The sequence below is a fragment of the Microcebus murinus genome, chromosome 1 (assembly GCF_040939455.1).
Source record: "Microcebus murinus isolate Inina chromosome 1, M.murinus_Inina_mat1.0, whole genome shotgun sequence".
Taxonomy (NCBI): domain Eukaryota; kingdom Metazoa; phylum Chordata; class Mammalia; order Primates; family Cheirogaleidae; genus Microcebus; species Microcebus murinus.
In genome coordinates, this window is record NC_134104.1 from 146,921,295 (window position 1) to 146,943,480 (window position 22,186).

Here is a 22,186-nt window from a genome sequence, read left to right on the forward strand (position 1 = left end):
CCAATAGGTAGGTATTTGACCCTCCCCTCTGTACCCCTCCCCTCTGCTTGATTTCCACTGAGTTTTACTTCCCTCTCTGTACATGTGTGTTCATCGGATAGTTCCAATTTAATAATGAGTACATATGATATTTGTTTTTCCATCCTTGAGATACTTCACTTAGGAGAATAGTTTCCAGTTCCATCCAAATTGTTGCAGAAGGCATCAATTCATCCTTTTTATGGCTGTGTAGTGCTCCATGGTATACATATACCACATTTATTAATCTCATAAATTGATAGGCACTTGGGTTGATTCCACATCTTTGCAATTGTGAATTGTACTGCAATAAACATTTGAGTGCAAGGTGTATTTTTGAGAGACTTCTTTTCCTTTGGGTAAATACCCAGTAGTGGGATCAAATGGTAGGTCTACTTTTAGTTCTCTGAGGAATCTCCATACTGTTTTCCATAGAGGTTGTACTAATTTGTAGTACCACCAACAGTATATAAGCATTCCTTTCTTTCTGCATACATGCCAGCATCTACTGTTTTGGGACTTTTTAATAAAAGCCATTCTAACTGGGGTAAGGAGATATCTTATTGTGGTTTTGATTTGCATTTCCCTGATGATTAGTGATGTTGAACATTTTTTCATATGTTTATTGACCAGTTGTCTATCTTCTTTTGAAAAGCTTCTGTTCATGTCTTTTGCCTACTTTTAATGGGGTTGTTTGTTTTGTTCTTCCTGTTTGCATGAGTTCTTTGTAGATTCTTGATATTAGCCCTTTATCAGATGTACAGGTTGTGAATATTTTCTCCCATTCCATAGGTTGCCTATTTGCTCTGTTGATTATTTCCTTAAGTGTGCAGAAGCTTTTTAGTTTAATCAAATCCCATTTATTTATTTTTGTTGTTGCTGTAATTGCCATTGGGGTCTTCTTCATAAATTCTTTGCCTCGGTTGATATCTAAAAGAGATTTTCCTACATTTTTCATTAGAATTCTTATGGCCTTACATTTAAGTCATTTATCCATCTTGAATTAATTTTTATGAATGGTGAGAGATAGAGGTCCTATTTCCTTCTTCTGCATGTGGCTATCCAATTTTTCCAGCACCATTTATTGAATAGGGCTTCTTTTCCCCAGTGTACGTTGTTGAATGTTTCGTCAAAGATCAGTTGGCTATAGATAGGTGGTTTTATATCTGAGTACTCTATTTTTTGTTGTTGTTGTTCCATTGATCTATATATCTATTTTTGTATCAATACAATGCTGTTTTGGTTACTATAGCCATGTAGTATAGTTTGAAGTCTGGTAATATGATGCCTCCCAATTTGTTATTTTCTTTTTTTTTTTTTTGAGACAGACTCTCGCTTTGTTGCCTAGGCTAGAGTGAGTGCCATGGCGTCAGCCTAGCTCACAGCAACCTCAATCTCCTGGCTCAAGCAATCCTTCTGCCTCAGCCTCCCGAGTAGCTGGGACTACAGGCATGCGCCACCATGCCCAGCTAATTTTATATATATATATATATTAGTTGGCCAATTAATTTCTTTCTATTTTTATAGTAGAGACGGGGTCTTGCTCTTGTTCAGGCTGGTTTTGAACTCCTGACCTCGAGCAATCCGCCCGCCTCGGCCTCCCAGAGTGCTAGGATTACAGGCGTGAGCCACCACGCCCGGCCCCAATTTGTTCTTTTTGCTTAAGATTGCTTTGGTTATTTGTGCTCTTTTCTGGTTCCAAATGAAGTGTAGAATTATTTTTTCTAGATGTGTGAACTATGATTTTGGTATTTTGATGGGGATTTCATTGAATCTGTAAATCACTTTGGGTAGTATAGACATTTTAACAATGTTGATTCTGCCAGTGCATGAACATGATAGGTTTTCCATTTGTTTGTGTCCTCTGTGATTTCTTTCCTCAATGTTTTGTAGTTCTCCTTGTAGAGATCTTTCACCTTCTTGGTTAAATATATTCCTAGGTATTTTATTCTCTTTGTAGCTGTTGTGAATGGTATACTGAGTCTTTGATTTGACTCTCAGCTTGACTGTTACTGGCATATAGAAATGCTACTGCCTTATGCACATTGATTTTGTATCTTGAGACTTTGCTGAATTTATTTATCAATTCCAGGAGTATTTTGGTGGAGTCTTTGGGGTTTTCTAGATATAAGAACATGTCATCAGCAAAGAGTGATAGTTTGACCTCCTTTTTCCCAGTTGGGATACCGTTTATTTCATTCTCTTGCCTGATTGCTCTGGCTAGGACTTCCAGCATTATATTGAATAGTAGTAGTGACATTGGGCACCCTTGTCTTCTTCCAGTTCTTAGATGGAATGTTTTCAACTTTTCCCCATTCAGCATGATGTGGCTGTGGGTTTGTCCTGTGTGGCTTTCATAATTTGGGGATATGTTCCTTCTATGCCTTGTTTATCGATGATTTCTATCATGAAAGGGTGCTGGATTTTATCAAATACTTTTTCTACATCTATTAAGATGATCCTATGGTCTTTGGTTTTGCTTCTGTTTATTTGGTTGATTTACATATGTTGAATCATCCTTGCATTCCTGGGATAAAACCCATTTAGTCCTGTTAGATTATTTTTTTGATATGCTGCTGAATTCAGGTCACCAGTAGTTTATTAAGGATTTTTGCACCTATATTCCTAAGGGATATTGGTCTGTAGTTTTCTTTTCTTTTGTTGTTGTTCTTGTTGTGGTCCTTTCCTGGATTTGGTATCAAGGTGATACTGGCTTCATAGAATGAGTTGAGGACAAGTCCCTCTTTCTCAATATTATGGAATAATTTCATAATATGGGTACCAGCTCTTCATTGTAGGTCTGGTAGAATTCAACTGTGAATCCATCTGGTTCAGGGATTTTTTTTGTGGGGAGGTTTTTTTTATTACTGCTTCATTCTCACTGTTCATTATTGGTCTGTTCAGGAATTCTATTTCTTCCTGATTGAGTCTTGGGAGGTTATGTGTTTTTCCATTTCCTCTATGTTTTCTAGTTTATGTGCATTGAGATTTTCATAGTATTTATGGATGATATTTTATATTTCTGTGGTATCAGTTGTAATACCTCCTTTTTCATTTATGATTGAGCTTATTTAGTCCTTTCTCTTCTGCTCCTGGTTAATCTTGCAAGATTACATAGAAGAACCAACTTTTTGCTTTGTTGATCATTTGTATTTTGTTTGTTTGTTTGTTTAGTTCTGCTCTGACCTTCGTTATTTCTTTTCTTCTGCTGGCTTTGCGTTTGGTTTGTGCTTCCTTTTCTAGTTTCTTAAGCTATGATATTAGGTTGTTTAATTTGTGATCTTTCTGTCTTTTTAATGTAGGCATTTAAGGCTATGAATTCTCCCCTGAGGAATGTTATTTCTGTGTCACATAGATTTTCATCACTTCTGTCCCCTATATTGTTCAGTTCAAAGAATCTTTTGATTTCCATCTTAATTTCAGTCTTAACCCAATAATCATTCAACAGTAGGTTGTTTAATTTCCATGACTTTGGGTAGGTTTAAGTGTTTCTCCTGTGATTGATTTCTAGTTTTATTCTGCTATGGTCTGAGAAGATACATGGTATGATTTTGGTTTTTCCGAATTTGTTCTGACCTGTTTTGTGGCCTAAGATATGATCAGTCTTGAAGAATCTCCCATGTGTTGCTGAGAAGAGTGTGTATTCTGTAGTTTTGGAGTAGAATGTCCTGTAAATATTAGGTCCATTTATTCTAGAGTCCTATTTAACTCCAGTGTTTCTTTGCTGATTTTCTGCTTTGATAATCTGTTCAGTTCTTTTTTTTTTTCTTTTTTATATATTTTTTAATTATATGATGCTGGTGGAGAGAAATCTGTCCACTTCTATCAGTGGGATGTTGACGTTCTCAGGAATTAAGATGGTGCTATTTATTTCTTTGCTTAACTCTAGTAAAATTTGATTTATGAATCTGGGTGTTCCTGTGGTAGGTACATATATACTTAGAATTGTTATATCTTCTTGTTGAATGGCTCCCTTTACCATTATATAATGACCATCTTTGTCTTCGTTTACTTTTATTGGCTTAAAGTCAATTTTTTTTCTGATATGAGAATGGCTATACCTGCCCTCTTTTGATTTACATTTGTGTGGAGTATTTTTTCCATCCATTCATGTTGAGTCTGTGTGTGTGTGTCTTTATCACTTAGATGAGTTTCCTGAAGACAACAGATAGTTTGGTTGTGTTTTTTCATCAGTTCAGCTAGTCTATGTCTTTTGAGAGGAGCATTGAGACCATTAAAGTTAAGTGATAGAATTGATATGTGGGATGTTGATCTGTTCATCATCTTGAGTAGTACCTTATTGCTTTGTTTTACCTCTTATGCTATTGGTTTATACGAGTTGTGAGTTTGGGGGTGGGGTGGGTGATTTTATATCTAATAATCCATTTACATTTTGCATGACTGGTGGGTATCTGTTGTGCTGACTAGTGTATTTGCTTTTCTGAGTATTTCCTGCAGGGCTTATCTGGTCATGGCAAATTCCTTCAGTGTTTGCTTGTCTGGAAAAACTTACTTTCTCCATCAATCGCGAAACTTAGTTTTGCAGGATACAAAATTCTAGGCTAGGTTGACAATTGTTCTGTTTAAGAAGATTGAAGATGGGACCCCATTACCTTCTGGCTTTATGATTTCCACTAAGAAGTCTGCAGTTAGTTTGGGTTTTTCTTTGTAGGTTATTTGTTGCTTTTGTCTTGCTGCTTGCGGAGTTTTCTCCTTCATTTTTACTTTAGCCAGGTTGATTACTATGTGTCTTAGAGATGTCCTGTTTTCCTGTTTGCCATGAATCTTCATGGTGTTTGATGTCCATCTTGTATCTGTATGTCCAAATCTCTGTCACTACCAGGAAATTTTCCTCAATAATTCCCTTAAATAGGATTTCTATGTTTTTAACTCGCTCTTCTCCCTCAGGGATCCCTATAATTTGAATGTTAGTTCACTTCACATAGTCCCATATCTCTCTCAGTGGTTGCTCAGACATTTTTATACTCTTCTCTGCCTCTTTGTATGACTGGGTTATCTCGAGAGCCCTGTCTTCATCTCTGAGATTCTTTCTTCTCCTTGGTTTAGTCTGTTGAAGCTTTTTGCTGCATTTTAAAATTCCCTAATTGGCTCATTTCTTTAAGTTCTGTTATATCCTTTTTTGTGTTTTCTAGCTCTTTGGAAAATTTTTCATTGATTTCCTAAATTTTTTTTTTTTTTTTGCTTCTTTTTGCTGTTTTTCAACTTTCTCATCAGTTCCGTTCATCTTATTTTCCATCCATATTCTGAATTCCATTTCTGTCATTTCAGCAATTTCCTTGTGGGTGGTATTCACTACCATAACTTCATTGTATTCCCTTGGGGGTGTGGAACTATTTTGTTTTTCATGTAGCCAGGGTTTCTTTTGCTGGTTTCTTCTCATCTGGCTCCTCTTCTCTCAGCTCTGGGTTAATAAGATTGCAGGACACCTATTCTCCTTTGCTGGAGGAGTTTCATTAGGGGATGGGGAGGACCCTAACGGAGCTTTTGTGTTGGTAATGTTGACCCATCAGGAGAGGGACAGGTGCACTGAGAGCCTGTAAAACAGCTGTTTTGTTTTAACCCATTTCCCTGTAATTATTATAGTTCAAGCCAGTACTGGATGATCTTCATGTGGGGTGGAGGGTTGCTCCGCAGCTTGTTGGAAGTTCATGTTGGGGGCTGGTTCAGACCCACTCCTTCATGGCTGTTGTTGTGGAGGATTGCTCTGCCTCTGGTCACCCAGGGGAGGTGACAGTGGCAGATGAGTTAGTCCATTTAGGCAGTGGTTGTGGACAACCAGGCAGTGGGCCTTTGCTTGAACCAAGTCCAGGAGTAATGGCTGCTCATGGCTTGGGGGTCCTGAGTGAAGTGTTGGACCTTGGGAGTTTCCACCAGCTTAGTAGTAATTGTCAGGACTCAATCGTGGGGTATTGGGGCCCAGGCTCAACTCTGGAATCCCAGGGGTGGTGTTGCTGGCCCATTGGGGGCCCTGGAGTTACAGGGGTAGAGCCTTGGGCTCAGACATAGAAAGAGCTTCAGAAATGGCTCTGGAGATTATGGGGGAAGAACCACACATATGTTCTGCCAGCATAGAGACTTAGATGCCCAGTTGTGGAGGTAGGGATTTGTCTCAGTGTCCCAGGGACTGCTTAGGCAGGCTGGAGCTACTGGTCATCCAAAGTTTTCCCTCCACACCTAGAACCCACTGAAGCTGTCACCCAAGGCTTCCCAGGTGGTTCCTCTGCTCAGATCCCATGCAGGGGAGATGTGCTTAGCCCCCAGTCACAGGGCACAACACGGGAGCTTCTGTTCTGTCTGCTCCGCCCCCAGCCCAGCAGGGGTGATGCAAAGGCTACTGCTGGAAGGCTGAGTCCCGAGTGGACCTGGCTCCATGCACCAGAGCAATCAGGATGGTATCAGTTTTGGAAACCTGGGATTGGCAGTTACCATATTTCTGCTCTCCGGTGCAATGTCTCTTGTGGTAGAGAAGAGAGACCCCACACACATAGCTCAAGCTACCTACAACTTTTATTCCTCTCCTAAAACTCAGTGCCCCTTCATGTTGCTTCTATTTTGCTGTCTTCCCCTCTTCCCAGCAATGCAAATTGTATTAGGACCCTCAACCTAATCTCTGAGTTGATGGGTGGTGCTTGTAAGAATCGGCCATGCCCTGATTGATTGAGTCAGTAGATGCTGTAATGAGCTATACGGTTGTTCTCCCTGTCAGTGGTTGATGCTTGCAGGAAACAGCCAACTTCAGAGATGTTGTTTTGTGCCTATAATAGGCTCTAGCCCCTTAGGAGAAGTACTTGAATACCCTAAGCAGTGGGAAGGGGCCTGTAGCTCCCAGGGGATTGCTTATTCTCCACCACAGCAGAGGTGGGTGGAGGAGTAAGACTGGGTGGGGTTGGATGAGCCTGGAAGGCTCTGCAATGTTTCAGCGGGGCTCAAAGGTCATTTCCCAGGCATCTGGGAAAAGTGGCTAGAAGGGGGCTGAAGTGGTCTCTCCAAACTGGAAAGACTGCTTGTAGGAGAGGGGCTGTCTATAATTCACTAACTGGCTTCTGGGAGTAAGTTCCACCCCTCTCTTGCTACCCCTGCCCAGAGAGTCTCCCACCTGTGTCTGTTTGCAAATGGGTGCCTAAACATGCCATGCTCAGCAGCAATGGCACCATGAGCTGGGAACTTCATGCCAGGGAACCTGCCCTAGTCTGACAGCATGACTTTCCTGTGGAGAGATGAATGTTCCATCAGATGGCCAAGGCTCAGACCCACACTGTACTCTCTTATCCATTCTGCCTACATGGGCTCCCTCACCTCCCGAGTCAAGCTCTCAAATCTCTCCCTTGTGTCCCCTAGCAACCACTTGAGTCCTGGGGGCCTAGGATTTAACCTGCATGTCTAACTCACTGACATGTGTCTCCAGGGAGTGCCAGCAGGCAAGGAACTCCTATACCAGCCACCCTTGGATCCACTGCAAGTCCACAAGGGGAAAGATGTGGGCCCCACTCTCCATGGACACTCCAGACTGGATGAGGCCACAGCTGATGAGAGGCAGCCTCTCCAAAAGTCTCAGTCTGCCCTCCCAGCTACAGTGGATGGGGGAGAAGTAGGGAAGGAGAAGAGTCTGAATGGAAGATAGCCGGGACTCCGGCTCTTCTAGTCCCTCTCCTTGGAAGGAAGCCTGCGCAGAATGCCCAAACTCTTGGATCACACTAGTTACCCACACAATTCAGTGGTTGCAGTGGAGCCTGGGCTCATAAGGATGGAAAAGCTTCCAAACAATTCAGTAGCCTGCTGATTATCAAAGGATTGTGGGAAGGAGAAACAGAATCCCCCTTACCCCTTCACTGGAGCCCAACCTTCTCTGGGTTTGATCCTCACTGATACCTTTTCTTCTTTTTTCTTTTCCTGTGCTGCTTCACAGTTTCCTTCCGTGAAGTCCCCAGCAGGCTCCTGCACTTCTTCCTCTGAACTATGACTGAGCTGTGCCCATTCCCCCTTCTCCTTTATCTGAAACCTTCCTTCCCTCTGGGACACTCTGGCAAACAATGTCTCTAGTCAGCCTTCTTGCTCTCTCTCTCTCCTAGCCGTTAATTTTCCGTGAATTAAAATCTACATATGAATTTCAAACCACACTGAGGGATGGAGGGATAAAATGGAAATTAATTCCATCCATAATAAGAGCAAAAAAATGTGAAGTTAAAACTTAAGAAAACTGCAAATCTCCCAGAAACCTAGCAGTTTGCTGGAAGGAAAGATGGTGTCAAGATGAATTCTTCCAAAATTAGGTTAGAAGTTTAATGTAATTCAAATCAAAATCCGAACCAGACATTTTTTAACTTTTCAAAAAGATTCTAAAAATCAAAATCATCTGATAGAATAAACAGCCAAAAATAGTTTTTAAATGTTTAGAAAAAAATAAAAGAGGGGTGAAGAGGATCCATCTATTAAAATATTACTCATATGTTTTAAAGTCACAGTAATTAAACATGTGGGATACTGATACAAAATCTAATGAAATAGTCCAAAAGAATAGCCTAAAATATATTTAACTCATGATTCCCACCAACTTCCCACACCTGGTTAGAAAAAGATGGCTTTTTAATAAATGGTGCTAGGGTAATAGTTCATTTGTTTGGGGCATAGGGAGAGAGGAGATGTGGTGAGAAGGAAATGTCCTTAATTTTTACTCCAATGAAGGATTGAATAGATTCCCCTGGTTTGTAATCCCAACAATAGACATGGGAGATAACAAGAAAGAGATGCCCAGCTTCCTTTGTGACAGGTGGTAGCACAAGCTCTGGAGTATAAATCTCTGCTCATTCACCATTTATTTAACAAGTAATTATTGAGCTGTTCAAGGAGCTGCAATGCAGTATGGATAAGAGAAGAAAACACCTTGAACTCGTGGAACTTACCTTCTATTGGAGGAGACAGCTGAGAAACATGTACACACACAGAGGAGAAGGTGTCCAATAGTGCTAAGTGCTAAGTGGAAGGTTAAGCAGGGCAGAAGACAAAGAGTCCTGGACAGTTGGGAGCTCTCTGAGCAAGTATCATCTGAATGAGACCCAAAGGGCAAGCAGGAAAAGGGCAAAGATCGAAAGCAAGGGCTTTCCAACACATGCAAGGCCCTGGGGTGGAAATGACCTTGACAAGTTCGGGGGGTAGATGAAGAATGAGGGAGGGAGTGCAAAAAAGATCAATGTCCATGATCACCTCCTGGACCAAGAAAAGAGCTGTCTTCTCTGCACCTGCCGGGGCAGGTTTGGTCAAAAGTGACAGCCCTAGCATTCCCTTCCTCTGTCACCCTCTCCAGGCCCTGATGTGACTGTGCCTGGATGGCCTACATCTGTGGTCCCCAACCCCTGGGCTGTGAACCAGGCTGCAGAGCTCTGCCACCTCCCCCAACCCCCAGTCCGTGGAAAAATTGTCTTCCATGAAACTTAAGAACGGGGTGGGTGGGGACAGCAGGAAGTGAGAGGTAGACAAGTGAGCACAGCTTCATCTGTATTTGCAGTGGCTCCCCATCCCTCGCATCACCACCTGAGCTCCACCTGTCCCCTCCCCCAGCCCTGGTCCATGGAAAAATTGTCTTCCATGAAACCAGTGCCTGGTTTGAAAAAGGTTGGGACCACTGCCTTACATCAAACAATAGTGGACACCACCAAGGAAGGACAAAAAATAACCTCAGGGAAACATGCAGAATTAAACACGGGTTTAATTCTGGAACTAAACTACAGATAGTACACTTTTAAAAAGTTCATTTTAAAAGTTCATTTTTTGTAATCCTAGGACTCTGGGAGGCCAAGGCAGGAGGATTGCTCAAGGTCAGGAGTTCAAAACCAGCCTGAGTGAGACCCTGTCTCTACCAAAAATAGAAATCAATTGACCAACTAAAATATATATATACAAAAAATTAGCCAGGCATGGTGGTGCACGCCTGTAGTCCCAGCTACTGGGAGGCTGAGGCAGTAGGATTGCTGAGCCCAGGAGATTGAGGTTGCTGTGAGCTAGGCTGATGCCACGGCACTCACCCTAGCCTGGGCAAGAAAGTGAGACTCGGTCTCAAAAATACATAAATAAATAAAAGTTTATTTTTTAGTCATCATTTAAAAAGGAAAATCTTAATTCTTTCATAAATGGCCTTGGCCATCAAGACCTGAATGATTGAAGAACCCATGCCTTCCTGGAAGTCAATTCTCCTCCAATCTCTGTTACGTGTAATTGCTTCAGTTTATTACATGCTAATTTATTAAGTTCATGTTCCAGTTTCTTTCCACAGTTCTGTGCCACCCTCTTGCATCGAGTCACTCCTCAGGGACATGAGTCTGTTCATGGAGAATGTATTTTGACAGGTTTTAGCAGCATCGCCAGAGTGCCTTATGTTTCATGAGAACTGAAACATATTTGCACCGAATTTTTCTAGCAGATTTCTGTCAGCTATTTAGGAGGACATATGGAGTTTCTTTTCTTACTTACCTTTGAAAAGAAGAAAAAATACATGAAATCGAGGCATTTAGACAAATGTCCTTGCCTGCTCTGGGAGTTTGATGGAAGCATGTCATAGAGCCATGACAGCGTCTACAACATGAGACAAGAGTAGTGAGTGCACTGGGAGTCTGGATTACGCTGAGACTTTGTGATACAGCACCTTCTTTTTCAGTCTGGCGGTTGTTGGCTGCACTGGAAGGCTCCGAACAGGAGCTCGTCCCCGGCTAGACCGCAAACTCTGTCGTGCGGCTTGGTGGCCGGCTTGCCAATTTGATGCGCTTATTCTGATTGGCGTCAGTTGGTAGAGGCTGCAGCCTGACCCAGGGGCTCGCTGTGGTGACCGTTCCCTTGCTGATCTGTGTTCACGGGTGTGGTTGTGCACTCAGATTCTGTTTCACCGCCACTTTCCACGCTCCACTGGGTCTGGGGGATTATGCACGTGGAGGAGGTGGGGTGACAGGTGGGAAGGAGCACGGGCTTTGGAGACCAGCATCTCTGGGCTCGAATCCCAGCTCTGTGTCTTCTTCAGGGAGCCAGGTAGTCTCTCCATCTCTGAAGATGGAATTAAAATATCCACAATGCCAGGTGGTTGTGAGGGTTAAACGAAATAACGAGAAGCCTGAAGTCATACTTCTCACACCTAATGAGAAGCACAGGACGGACCCACATTAACTATGAGCTGGCTTCCTTCCTTCCTTCTTCTCCTCCCGCCTGAAGGAGCCTCTCCAGCAAAAGGAGAAGGTGTGGCCCCATATTTATTTTTTGCAACTTGAGCTACTACAAGATTTTTCAATTTTGCCTGTCATTCCTCCATTCACCCCTCTCTGTTCAAACATGTCTTTAGATGATGCTTGTGGTTTTTTGGTGTGTTTTTTTTTTTATTATTATTTTTTGGGGTTTTTTTGAGACAGAGTCTCACTGTGTAGCCCAGGCTAGAGTTGCTCACAGCAACCTCAAACTCCTAGGCTCAAGCGATTCTCCTGCCTCAGCCTCCCGAGTAGCTGGGACTACAGGCATGCGCCACCATGCCCGGCTAATGTTTTCTGTATACTTTTAGTTGTCCAGTTAATTTCTTTCTATTTTTAGCGGAGACGGGGTCTCACTCACGCTCAGGCTGGTTTCGAACTCCTGACCTCGAGCAATCCGCCCGCCTCGGCCTCCCAGAGTGCTAGGATTACAGGCGTGAGCCACCATGCCCAGCCAAGATCATGCTTGTTAAAGTTTCCTGCTGCTTGGGATGCCCCCTGTCCCTGTTGTCCCCCTAAAGAACATTCATTAATCATGAGCTGAAAGAAACATGGAGGGACACACATTTTACCAATGTCTTGATTTTACTGAAGCCAATTGTGAAGATTGTATCCCTTCACCACCACCACCACCACCACTCCAGCCCAAGTAACTTGACATCAAAAATAATGAACTTAAAATAAAAACCAAATAAATGACTTGGACTCTGTTCCAATTTTGGCATTTGGTAATCACCCAATGTCTTGGTTTGTAAGAAAAGGAGCTTTGAAATGTCACAGTTTTCTTTATTTCAAATGCCTAATGAGCCCTTCCTTCCCTCCTGGCATTTAAGCGCTTAATGTGTCAGTTTCTTCCAGCTCACCCGCTGGAAAGCACAGCAGCGCCTCACCATCTCCCTCGTCCACACTCTGCAGCCGCAGTGTGTTCTCAGTGCTCCTCCCAAAACATTGCACCTTTGATGATCGTGTCCCTACTACAGCTGCCCCACTCTGGCCTTGTGACCTTTGATCTGAGCTGCCGTTATAGTCTCCTGCACTTCTTTCTGCCTCCGGTTTTCCCCTAAATCTGTTCCTCCTGTAGCGGTCAGAAGTACCTTCCTAAAGCACAGGTTTTCTCTCATGCCAGCGTGCTAAGAGCCTGGGCTTTGAAATCAGGCAAGACCCAGGTGCAAATCCCGGCTCCTTTAGGGCGAACCACACCACCTCTCTCAACGCCAGGTCCTCATTTGTCAGAGAGAGTGATCACAGTACCTGCATGATGGCGCGGTTAGGAGCGTTAAATGAGGCCAGGCAAATAAAGTGCTTCTCCCAGAGCCTGGCGCGTAGCGCTCTGCAAAGGACAGTTCTTGATGACAACTGCAGCAAGAACCTGCAGTGGCACCTCGTGGCCAGCAGTACAAGCCCCGGCCCTTCAAACTCTGAGGCTGGCATCAACGCACTGTAGGACCGGCCACTGTGTTGTCCCCCACAGCTTACCCTGGGCACAGCGCCACTGACTCAGCATCTTTCTTGTGCTTCCAGACCTCACTGCAGAGTCACCTGCTAACAGACCTGGTTGTCTTCTCTGCAGGTCCACAGCCTGTAGCTCTCAGTGCAGGGTTGGACTTGTCTTTGCTACCTGCTGTCATCCCCTGACCTTTGCCTGCTCTGTTCTCCAAGGATGGGCCCGTGGCTTCTTTGCTTCTGCCTCCCCTGCAGGGCCCAGTTCCTTGTTCTCATTGCGTATCAGTGTGTTATGGTTCAGTCTGCTCCCGCCAAAAGGGAAACGCAGGGTCCTCTCTCATCTTTCTTGTTAGTCATTGGAACTGGGAAATAACGAGAAATATAAAACTAACTCTCTCTCTCTCTCTCTCTCTCTCTCTCTCTCTTTCTCTCTCTGATAGGTTGATTACTGTCATCTTTTAGGACAGACTTTTCTATATTCTGTAATTATACACTTCCTTTTTGGTGTTAAGTTATCCCTTCTTTATGAAATTGTGGTGGTGGTAGGCAACAGTACATTAAAATGGCTTTTTTGGCCGGGCGCGGTGGCTCACGCCTGTAATCCTAGCTCTCTGGGAGGCCGAGGCGGGCGGATTGCTCAAGGTCAGGAGTTCAAAACCAGCCTGAGCAAGAGTGAGACCTCGTCTCTACTATAAATAGAAAGAAACTAATTGGCCAACTGATATATATATATAAAAATTAGCCGGGCATGGTGGCGCATGCCTGTAGTCCCAGCTACTCGGGAGGCTGAGGCAGGAGGATCGCTTGAGCCCAGGAGTTTGAGGTTGCTGTGAGCTAGGCTGACGCCACGGCACTCACTCTAGCCTGGGTAACAAAGTGAGACTCTGTCTCAAAAAAAAAAAAAATTAAAAAAAAAAAATGGCTTTTTTTTTCTTTTTAAAATATTCTTAATTTTGCAAAAGAAAAAAACCCTGGGAAACAAAGAACAGCAAAATTTAACTTTTTTGGGTAATGGTAGCATTCATTCTTGGAAACAATAAGAAGGCAAGGAAAGCTGTTGCAGGAGTACAATGCATAATGAGAGGCGCTAAGCCACCAGGCCCTCACCAATAACACGCCCACCTCCAGCCAGGAAACAGGCCTGCAGGGCCAGCAGGAGGTGCTCGATGAGGGGCCCAGAGCTCTGGACTCAGATACCGTATGGACACCTGCCACATGCTGTCTTATTCTTCTGAAAAGCCTCTCGAGCTAGATGGTGCTATCTCCATTCCATAGCTGAGGCTCAGAGAGGTTGAGTTATTTTCCCAAAGTCACACAGACAGTGTAACCTGAATGTCCCAGAACTCGTGGGCGTGTGTGTGCAAATGAGGAGATCATATTTAGCATCAGTCCCCAGTGGGAAACCACAGGACCACAGCAGCCCCCATCGTCTCCCTCTGTTGTTCTGGGGGGGGGGGGTTGGGGGAGGGTCCTGCCGTGTGCTCATGAACAGCCCCCTTGTATAACAGATGCCCATTCAGGGCCTTGTTGACGTCTGGAGCTGGCACAGCCCCGGAAGGACAGGCCTCACCCGCCGCCCAGCCACTCTGGGAACCAGATCCTGCCCAGTGCCTTCCACAGACGGGCTCCAGGCAGCAAGACCAGGGCAATTCGTGACTTTGGTGGGCCTACGCACTTTTGCCTTCATGGGCCCCTTCCTCCATAAAAGACATTAAAATATCCTATTTTATAACTGTTGCTATAAATATTAATATGCTAATATGTATTAAGACATGTTTCTGTAGAAAAGAGTTCGTTCTTTTCCCCGCAATTTTAAAAGAAAGTAAAATATGCTCATGGGCCCCTAAAAGAATGATGGGCCCCAGGCTGGGTGCCCACCATGCCTAACGGGTAAGGAGGTCCTTTGCAAGACCCTGCAGTGGCGGTTCCCTCGCCAGTGTCCCTCCCTGTTTCTTGATTGACCCCCGGACACTGAGCATGCTGCTTGCTTCTGTATCTCCCCAAACCCAAATGTCAATGTCACTTCAGCTTCTACCTGTTTTACCTTTTTACTCTTATTACAGGTGTCAGAACAGTCCCTGAGGTGGAGCTAGGAAAATCTCTCTTCTGCCCCAGACACCTATAGACATCATTTGATCCTCAAAAGTTTTTTTTCCCACATTATCTTATATCAAGACTTATATCAAATTACATAAGTAGATAGCAGGACCTGTGGCATGGGCCAGCACTCTACATGCAGCCAGATACTGACTCTGTTTTAGCCCAGATGAGACAGACAGACACACATAAGCGCCAGGGGCAAGCTGGGGCTGGAGTCCCCCCTCTTTAATTCCAAAGTGGTCTCTCTCCCTATGAAGACAGGCGTCTTATGATTAGAACATGCTCCTGAGGCTCTCACGTTCACAGGCTTGAGATATTCTGGTAAAGGAGCATTCCTGTTTATTCCAGCTCAAAATGAGTTTGCATTTCTTTATCCAGCACAAAGATTTGAAATGAATCATAACAGTGGGGAAAGCTCAGGAGAATTTGCAGAGATCGTTAATAAGCAGGTTCATCTAGTGTTTAGAATGAAAATATTTTCTTCTTTAGAATTCTACAGGCTCAGGATCTCCCCGGGCAATACCTTGCATTCTGCATGTCATTAGAAAATAATTTATCAGGAGGAGTAAATGGAATAAGAATTTGTTTATGGCAACATGTTTTATATAAAAAGAAAGTGCGTGGAGAAAAGATAGAAGGATTGCTAAGGCTAAAGTTCTGGGACGTGAGACAAAAAACAAGGAAGTCTTGCTTTGCCCTGCAGTCCCTAGAGAGAAAAGAAATAATAAAATGGGGTCTGTGGCATGGGTCCCAACTTGTCTTCTTTTTGGCATCCATTGAAATGGCCACTGTGGCAGGGCCCCAGCCTTGGAATGGCAGATAACTTTATTATTAAAGGTCTTCTTTGGTACCGTTGTCAGTTATGAGCCAGACTGGGAGTGTGAGTCTTTGGTAAGGTTGACGCTAGTTTTGTAACTTCCTTGATGAGCAATTGCAGAAACTCTACCTCGGGCAGAGAGGAGTCAGAACATCTTACCTTTCTGTAACTCTTTTCCACGTGGTTCTGTTGTGGGTTTGTGACATGGGTGGCTTTTTATCGTCTTCTGTTCTCCAAGTGGTGGACTGTTTGTTCCAGCCCCCATGGTTGTGGAGCTGACTTTATGGATTTGATGTTCCCCATGGGGCTGTGACACAGGCTGAACCCTAAAAGTGGACACTTGGGCTCTCAGAGCTGAGCATCAGTCATCAGGAGACTGAGAGCATGGGAGCATCAGAGCAAACACACATCCCATGAGGATCAACAACTTAAAGCACATGCTCTGCTCTGTTCATGCCAAAGGCATGTGAGCATGTACTTGCCATTTTTAAAGAGAATCATGCATGTATCTGGCATTAATAAATTTGTTGTTCAATTTGCATTTCTTTGATCACCAGAAGGTTGGATTTTATTGCATGGGTTTATCAGCCATTTTCATTCCAGCATCTGTGGGTCCATTGGTCACAAGTGTCTCTGGGGCACACCTTCCTATTCTGAAGTAGACACCTACTCTGTCAGCTGACTGTCCCCACGCCTTCGCCTCTCCCTTATTTGCTATCATGAAACTCAAATCTGATCTGTCTTGCGATTAACATCTGGACTCAAGTCAGCTACCATGTGGACTGCCCTGGCTGGGCTCCTGACTCATGCTTCATTTGTGCCATTCAGCTCGTCCCTCTGGGGCTGTGAGCAACAGAATCAGAAAAGATCCTTGAGCTTTCTGTTTCTCCCACATACAGGGCTCCCTGTCAGCCACCTCTGAATCTCCACCGGCTTTTCATCTGAACAAATCCCCGCCCAGTGCTAAATATAGCTTTTTTTTTTAACATAGTTGTAGAAAGTGCTTTCCACTTTGCTCTAGCCTGGGCAGGAAGCAGGACATTTATATGACAAGTCAGCATTAGCCCTGTAAGAAATCTTCTGATTTCTTTTATTGGCCGGTGAGTACACTAAGGAACTGGGGAGGTTGGGTACCCTGCTCTTGTCCTACAGCTAGTTAAATCCCAGTTAGCTCAAACTCCAGTAGGTGCACTGTCTACTCCCATCCTTGAGTCCAAGCAAACAGCCCATTCCTAGGTCACAGACAAGAAACACAGGTGAGAAATTCCTACAGGTGGGAAATTATTGTGGATTCCAGTTTGCATTTCCCAGTGGAAAGCCAAACTGGGACATCAACCAATCAACTAAGAGATCTTGTCCAGTTTTCGTATAATTTTTTCAGTCATTTCTGCCAGCTGGAGACTAGTTCTCTTCTGAAGTGGTCCAGGTCTCTAACCTTCCAGATGAAACTGTGAGCTCTCCTCAAGCCAGCTGCCAGGGACTTCCCACTCTGACTTAAGGGCAAATGCAAATGCCTTCAGGGGCCAGGACATATGTCACTGTGCCAATGGATGGGATGGGGCCACAAGTATGCCAGGAGAACAGGGATTCCATTTATACAAATTTCCAAATAGTCCAGGGTCATTAGAAGGTCAAGGTTACTAATGAGAAAGACTTAAGAGATGCTTAAACAGAAGGAGAGATCTCCACCCTGACTCCAACTGAACATGTGATCAAAGGGATAAGTGTGCAAATTGTCACACTTTCTCTTCCATCGTGTGCCCTAGCTTTCTTTTCCTGAACCCCTCCATTATATGTCTTTCTTTTCAAAAGACATACAAAGACACCAAGTCTACCAAATAAGGTGCGAACTTTCTAAATATATGTTTTATTTCTAAGACAAAGGTAACATATCTGCTTTCATATGGACAACGTTGCCTTTTTAAAAATGGATTCCTGTTGGCTCATAAGCCACACATCTATGTTCAAGGCAAAAATAAGCTGGGAGTGGAGGAGGGCATCAGATGCATCTATTCCCCTGGTTAGGAAAACAAAAGCTCTTCTAGAAAACCCCGCAGTAGGCCTCTCCTCCAGGCTCACTGTCAGAACTACGTCACAGAACTACCCCAAGCTGCAAGGGAATCTGGGAAATAGAGTATTTTTCCGATCACCTCCATGGTAGGAGAAAGCAAGGGAGAATGGGCGTGAGATAGGGAACATGACTTCCAGAAATGGGAAATAACTTGGCCAAGGTCCCGTAACTGGATAAAGTTAGAGCCAGATGTGGAGCCCAGGTCTCCTAACTCCCAGTCCAGAAAGCTACCCACTGGACCACAGTGTAGACACTTTGACAGAGTCTACGACTGAAGTTATATTGAGCAAGTAGAATATCACCCAGAAAATGAGACAATAGATATTAAACTATCTGCAGCGGGCAGAGGACATACAGCCTCTACTCTGGTTCTCCTTTCTCCCTCCATCCCTAAGAATCTGAATTAATTCATTGTGACTCACAGAAACCAGGCCAAGTCCAATCGCTGCGTGGATTTTTATCTCCTCATTCCTTCGGCCCATTGGTGTTTGTGTGTGGAATTACAGAATCGATCTCATGATGACGAGTGTCACAGTAACATAGAATTCCTGTGTCGTTGTTAATGTGCTGTTCTTGTCTTCTGTCCCTTTCTGTCATTGGGCCAAACAGAAGTATTCTGCTGTTTCTCTCTGCAACATCTCCACAGAAGTCCTGAAAGTTATCAACGCCACAGAGGAGCTGATAGCAGAGTCTACGGGGCCCTGGGAGTCCCCACCAGCCCCTCCTGACAGAGAGAAGGGGACATTTCCTCTTGGGACAGACCAAGTGAGACTGGACGAGCAGCTGACTTCCCTGGAAGAAAACGTAAGAGGGTGTGGTTGTGCCCCGTCAAGGGTGAATGTGTTCGAGGAAGCTGATGACATTGCAGCTCACCACCAGGAGTGTGAGGACGCGCACACACACTGTCACCACACCGCAGTAAATATGTTCTCAGGAAGGGTCACAGGCTTGGTTCCCCAGGAGCAGACCCTGAGATAGATGGGGATTTATTTGTATGCAAGTGACTCGTTAGGAAAGTGCTCCCAAGGAGGGGTGGTAAGGGAGCAGCGGGGAAGGGAAGGGAGAGGAAAGAATCTAAGCAAAGGATATGATTTTACACAAAGAGTAGCTTCAGCCTGATCCTGCAGGGAGCTCTGGAATGTAAGTTACATCTCAGAGTTGTCCTCACCTAAGGCAAAGTAGGAACTGGCTCCTCCGACAGCCAGCAGGCACTTCGGTCTCTCTGCATGCAGGTGATGACGTGTCTCCAGTAGCCCAAAGACAGTTGTCCGTGTAGATGTGAGCTGCTGGGATCAAAAGCACAGTGCAGCTTGGTGGGCAGGGAGGAGGGTATATAGTTGCTATACCAGAGAGCCAAGAGGACCAGGTGGAGTTTTGTCAGTGCCCAGTGGGGAGGAGGGTGGTGGCCAAAAGAACTTAGGTTGCTCCTGCCTGTCTTCCCTGATTCCCTGACAAGATACCAACACAGTCATCTACCTTTTCTGTTTCCAGTGAATCACCCAAGCCTCCCTGTGCCATTAGCAACAGGAACATAGCCCACTTCCTGCCTCCTGAGGCTACCACACCCCACGCCAGAATTTTCTAAGCACTCTGAGAACAAAGACCCTATTGCATTACCTACATTACCCTGTGAGCACGTTTGGACCCCAGACTCTGCCTCATCACCCCTCCCCCACATTCCTGTCCTTGTCCTCACCCTCTGCCTCCACAAGGAGGCCAACTAGCCATTGCTGGTGGGCCTGGCTGACCAAGAGGAAAATGCCTAACATCAAGTATATTTAAAATTACATTTCGTCTTTGGAAATAAAACATTTAGCCCAGTGCTTGGCACAAAATCAGTATCCAATAAAAATGAGATAGTCTTATTTGTATTTGACAGGCATGTCATCAGCCAACCCCCTTAATGATCCCATTCCTAGACACCAAAGAATAAGTTGTTAAAAGTGGTCCCAACCTTAATAACAAACACTCCTAGCTCTTTTTCTCATCCTGGGACAAGAAATGCATTTGTTGTTTTCAAGAGGAAGACACCTGGCCGGGAGTGTTGGCTCACGCCTGTAATCCCAACACTCTGGGAGGCCGAGGTGGGTGGATCGTTTGAGCTCAGGAGTTCAAGACCAGCCTGAGCAAGAGCAGGACCCCGTCTCTACTAAAAATAGAAAGAAATTAATTGGCCAACTAAAAACCTATAGAAAAAAATTAGCCGGGCATGGTGGCGCATGCCTGTAGTCCCAGCTACTCGGGAGGCTGAGGCAGGAGGATCGCTTGAGCCCAGGAGTTTGAGGTTGCTGTGAGCTAGGCTGATGCCATGGCATTCCAGCCCAGGCAACAGAGTGAGACTCTGTCTAAAAAAAAAAAAAAAAAAAAAAAAAAGAGGAAGACACTTGAGAAAAAAAGGAAATAAAATAAGTCCTGCTGGTGATTTTGCTTTGTTGAAAAGTCACCTGTTTTCACTGAAGTGTAGGTGGGATGGCCCGGAAGTCACAGTTGCCTTGGTCTTCCCGTTTTCACTCATTGCTCCGTCAGAGGATCCTGATGCAGGCTGGCCGGCCCGTCCCTGGGGCCAGCTCCTTTCCTGCCAGAAGGCAGCCTTGCCTGAGGGTCTGGGCTGCAGGACAGGGAGGTGGGATCTAGGGGGTTTCTGGAAAGGAGGGAAGGGGTAAAGGAGAAGGTGCTCAGACCTGCTTCAACACTGTAGGAAGGTTACAGGCCACCAGCCAGGTCCGCTGGTCCCCTGAGGAAATCTGTACATCTCTGAAGGCAAAATCAAATCAAAATATGCCGGGGGGGGGGGGGGGAGACAGCGCTTACATTTACGTTTCTTCAGATTCAGTTCCATGTAATTTATACTTCCGAAAAGGTATTTGCAAATACAATTATAGTCACACGCCACATATCGATGTTTTGGTCAATGACAAGCCGCATGTGTGACAGTGCCCCATGAGATTGGAATGGAGTGAAGAATTCCTATGGCCTAGTGCCATTGTAGCTGTTGTAGGGTCATAGGACAATGCATTGCTCACACATGATGCTGGTGTAAACAAACCTACTGCACTGCCAATCGTATAAAAGTATAGCACGTACAATTATGTGCAAGACATACTACTTGATAATGGTAATAAAAGACTACGTTACTGGTTTATATGTATACTATAGTATACTTTTTTTTTATAGTTATTGTAGAGTGTACTATTTCTACTTATATTTAAAAAAAAAGTTAACTGTAAAACAGCCCCCAGCAGGAGGCAGGCCTTCCAAGGGATATTCCGGAAGGCATTGTTAGCATAGGAGATGACAGCTCCACCAGTGTTATTGCCCCTGAGGACCTTCCAGTGGGGCAAGATGTGGAAGTGGAAGACAGTGATATTGACAATCCTGACCCTGTGTTGGCCTAGGCTGATGTGTGTGTTTGTGTCTTGGTTTTTAACAAAAACGTTTAAAAGGTAAAAAAAAGATTAGAAATTTTAAAAATAGAAAAAAGCTTCTAAAAATAAGAATATAAAGAAAGAAAATATCTTTGTACAGCTGTAGAATGTATCTGTTTTAAGCTAAGTATTATTACAAGAGTCAAGCTAAAAAAAAGTTAATCAAGTAAAAACATTATATTAAATTAATTTATTAAAGAAAAATACTTTTTAAATAAATTTAGTATAGTCTAAGTGTACAATGTCTGTACAATCTACAGTAGGCCTTAACATTTACTCACCACTCACTCACCCAGAGCCACTTCCGGTCCCGCAAGCTCCATTCATGGTAAATGCTCTCTATGGATGTTTGGTTTGGTGTGTCTGCTGGCAGTGGATTTTTCTATCCTTCTGACTTGTGAGGCAAGAAAGAGTATGATAGATTATTATATGTAAATATCCACAATCACTGTTGAGTGTTTCAGTAAATGCCTGATGATGAGAATTTTGCAAAACTCTAGACCAGGGGTGACACCGAGAGATCTGGACATCAGCCACTCAGGCCGTAGTCACCGTCCCCAGTTGGCTCCCAAAGCTGGCATCAAATCAAGGCAGGTGATTCCATCTTTGTAGACCCAGTAGAGTCACCCTGCTTTTGGGGTACCCTAGTGAAGGATGTTCCCAGAAATTAGGAACTGTTACTAGAGGTATTTTTTGATAGTGATTGAAACAAGAAATCAAAATGATTCCAGATTAAAAAAAAAATGCCAATATTTCTCTTTAAAAGGTACAGACTCTCTCCCTTTGAGCTCCCATGAAACCTAATTGTGTGTCTCTCTGCCACTTCCCTCATTTGCTGTCCTTTCTGTTCATTCATCTGTCTCCTATTAGACCGGCACTACTAACATTTGGGTGGGGTAACGCTTTGTGTGGGGCTGTCCTGCGCATTGTAGGATGTTTGGCAGCACCCCTGGTCTCTACCCACTTGCTGCCGGTGGCAGTGCCCTCCTAGTGCGACAGTCAAAAATGTCTCCAGACATTGTCAAATGTTGGGGGGGTGGGTCGGGACTAAATCACCCCCAGGTTAGGG

General features: G+C 44.2%; 2 protein-coding genes across 7 annotated transcripts in view; both read left to right on the top strand.

The window, feature by feature from the left end:
• The window catches only part of MYRIP (myosin VIIA and Rab interacting protein), a 334,798-nt gene that overhangs the window by 294,660 nt on the left and 17,952 nt on the right, over window positions 1–22,186 (top strand). For all 5 annotated transcript variants that reach the window (XM_020285128.2, XM_020285059.2, XM_076006566.1 and 2 more), the window contains one exon: window positions 18,302–18,496. In XM_020285128.2, coding sequence (XP_020140717.2) covers window positions 18,302–18,496 — 195 coding nt within the window. The remainder of the gene's footprint in view (window positions 1–18,301; window positions 18,497–22,186) is intronic.
• The window catches only part of RPL14 (ribosomal protein L14), a 301,323-nt gene that overhangs the window by 94,705 nt on the left and 184,432 nt on the right, over window positions 1–22,186 (top strand). The gene's annotated exons all lie outside the window — the stretch shown is intronic.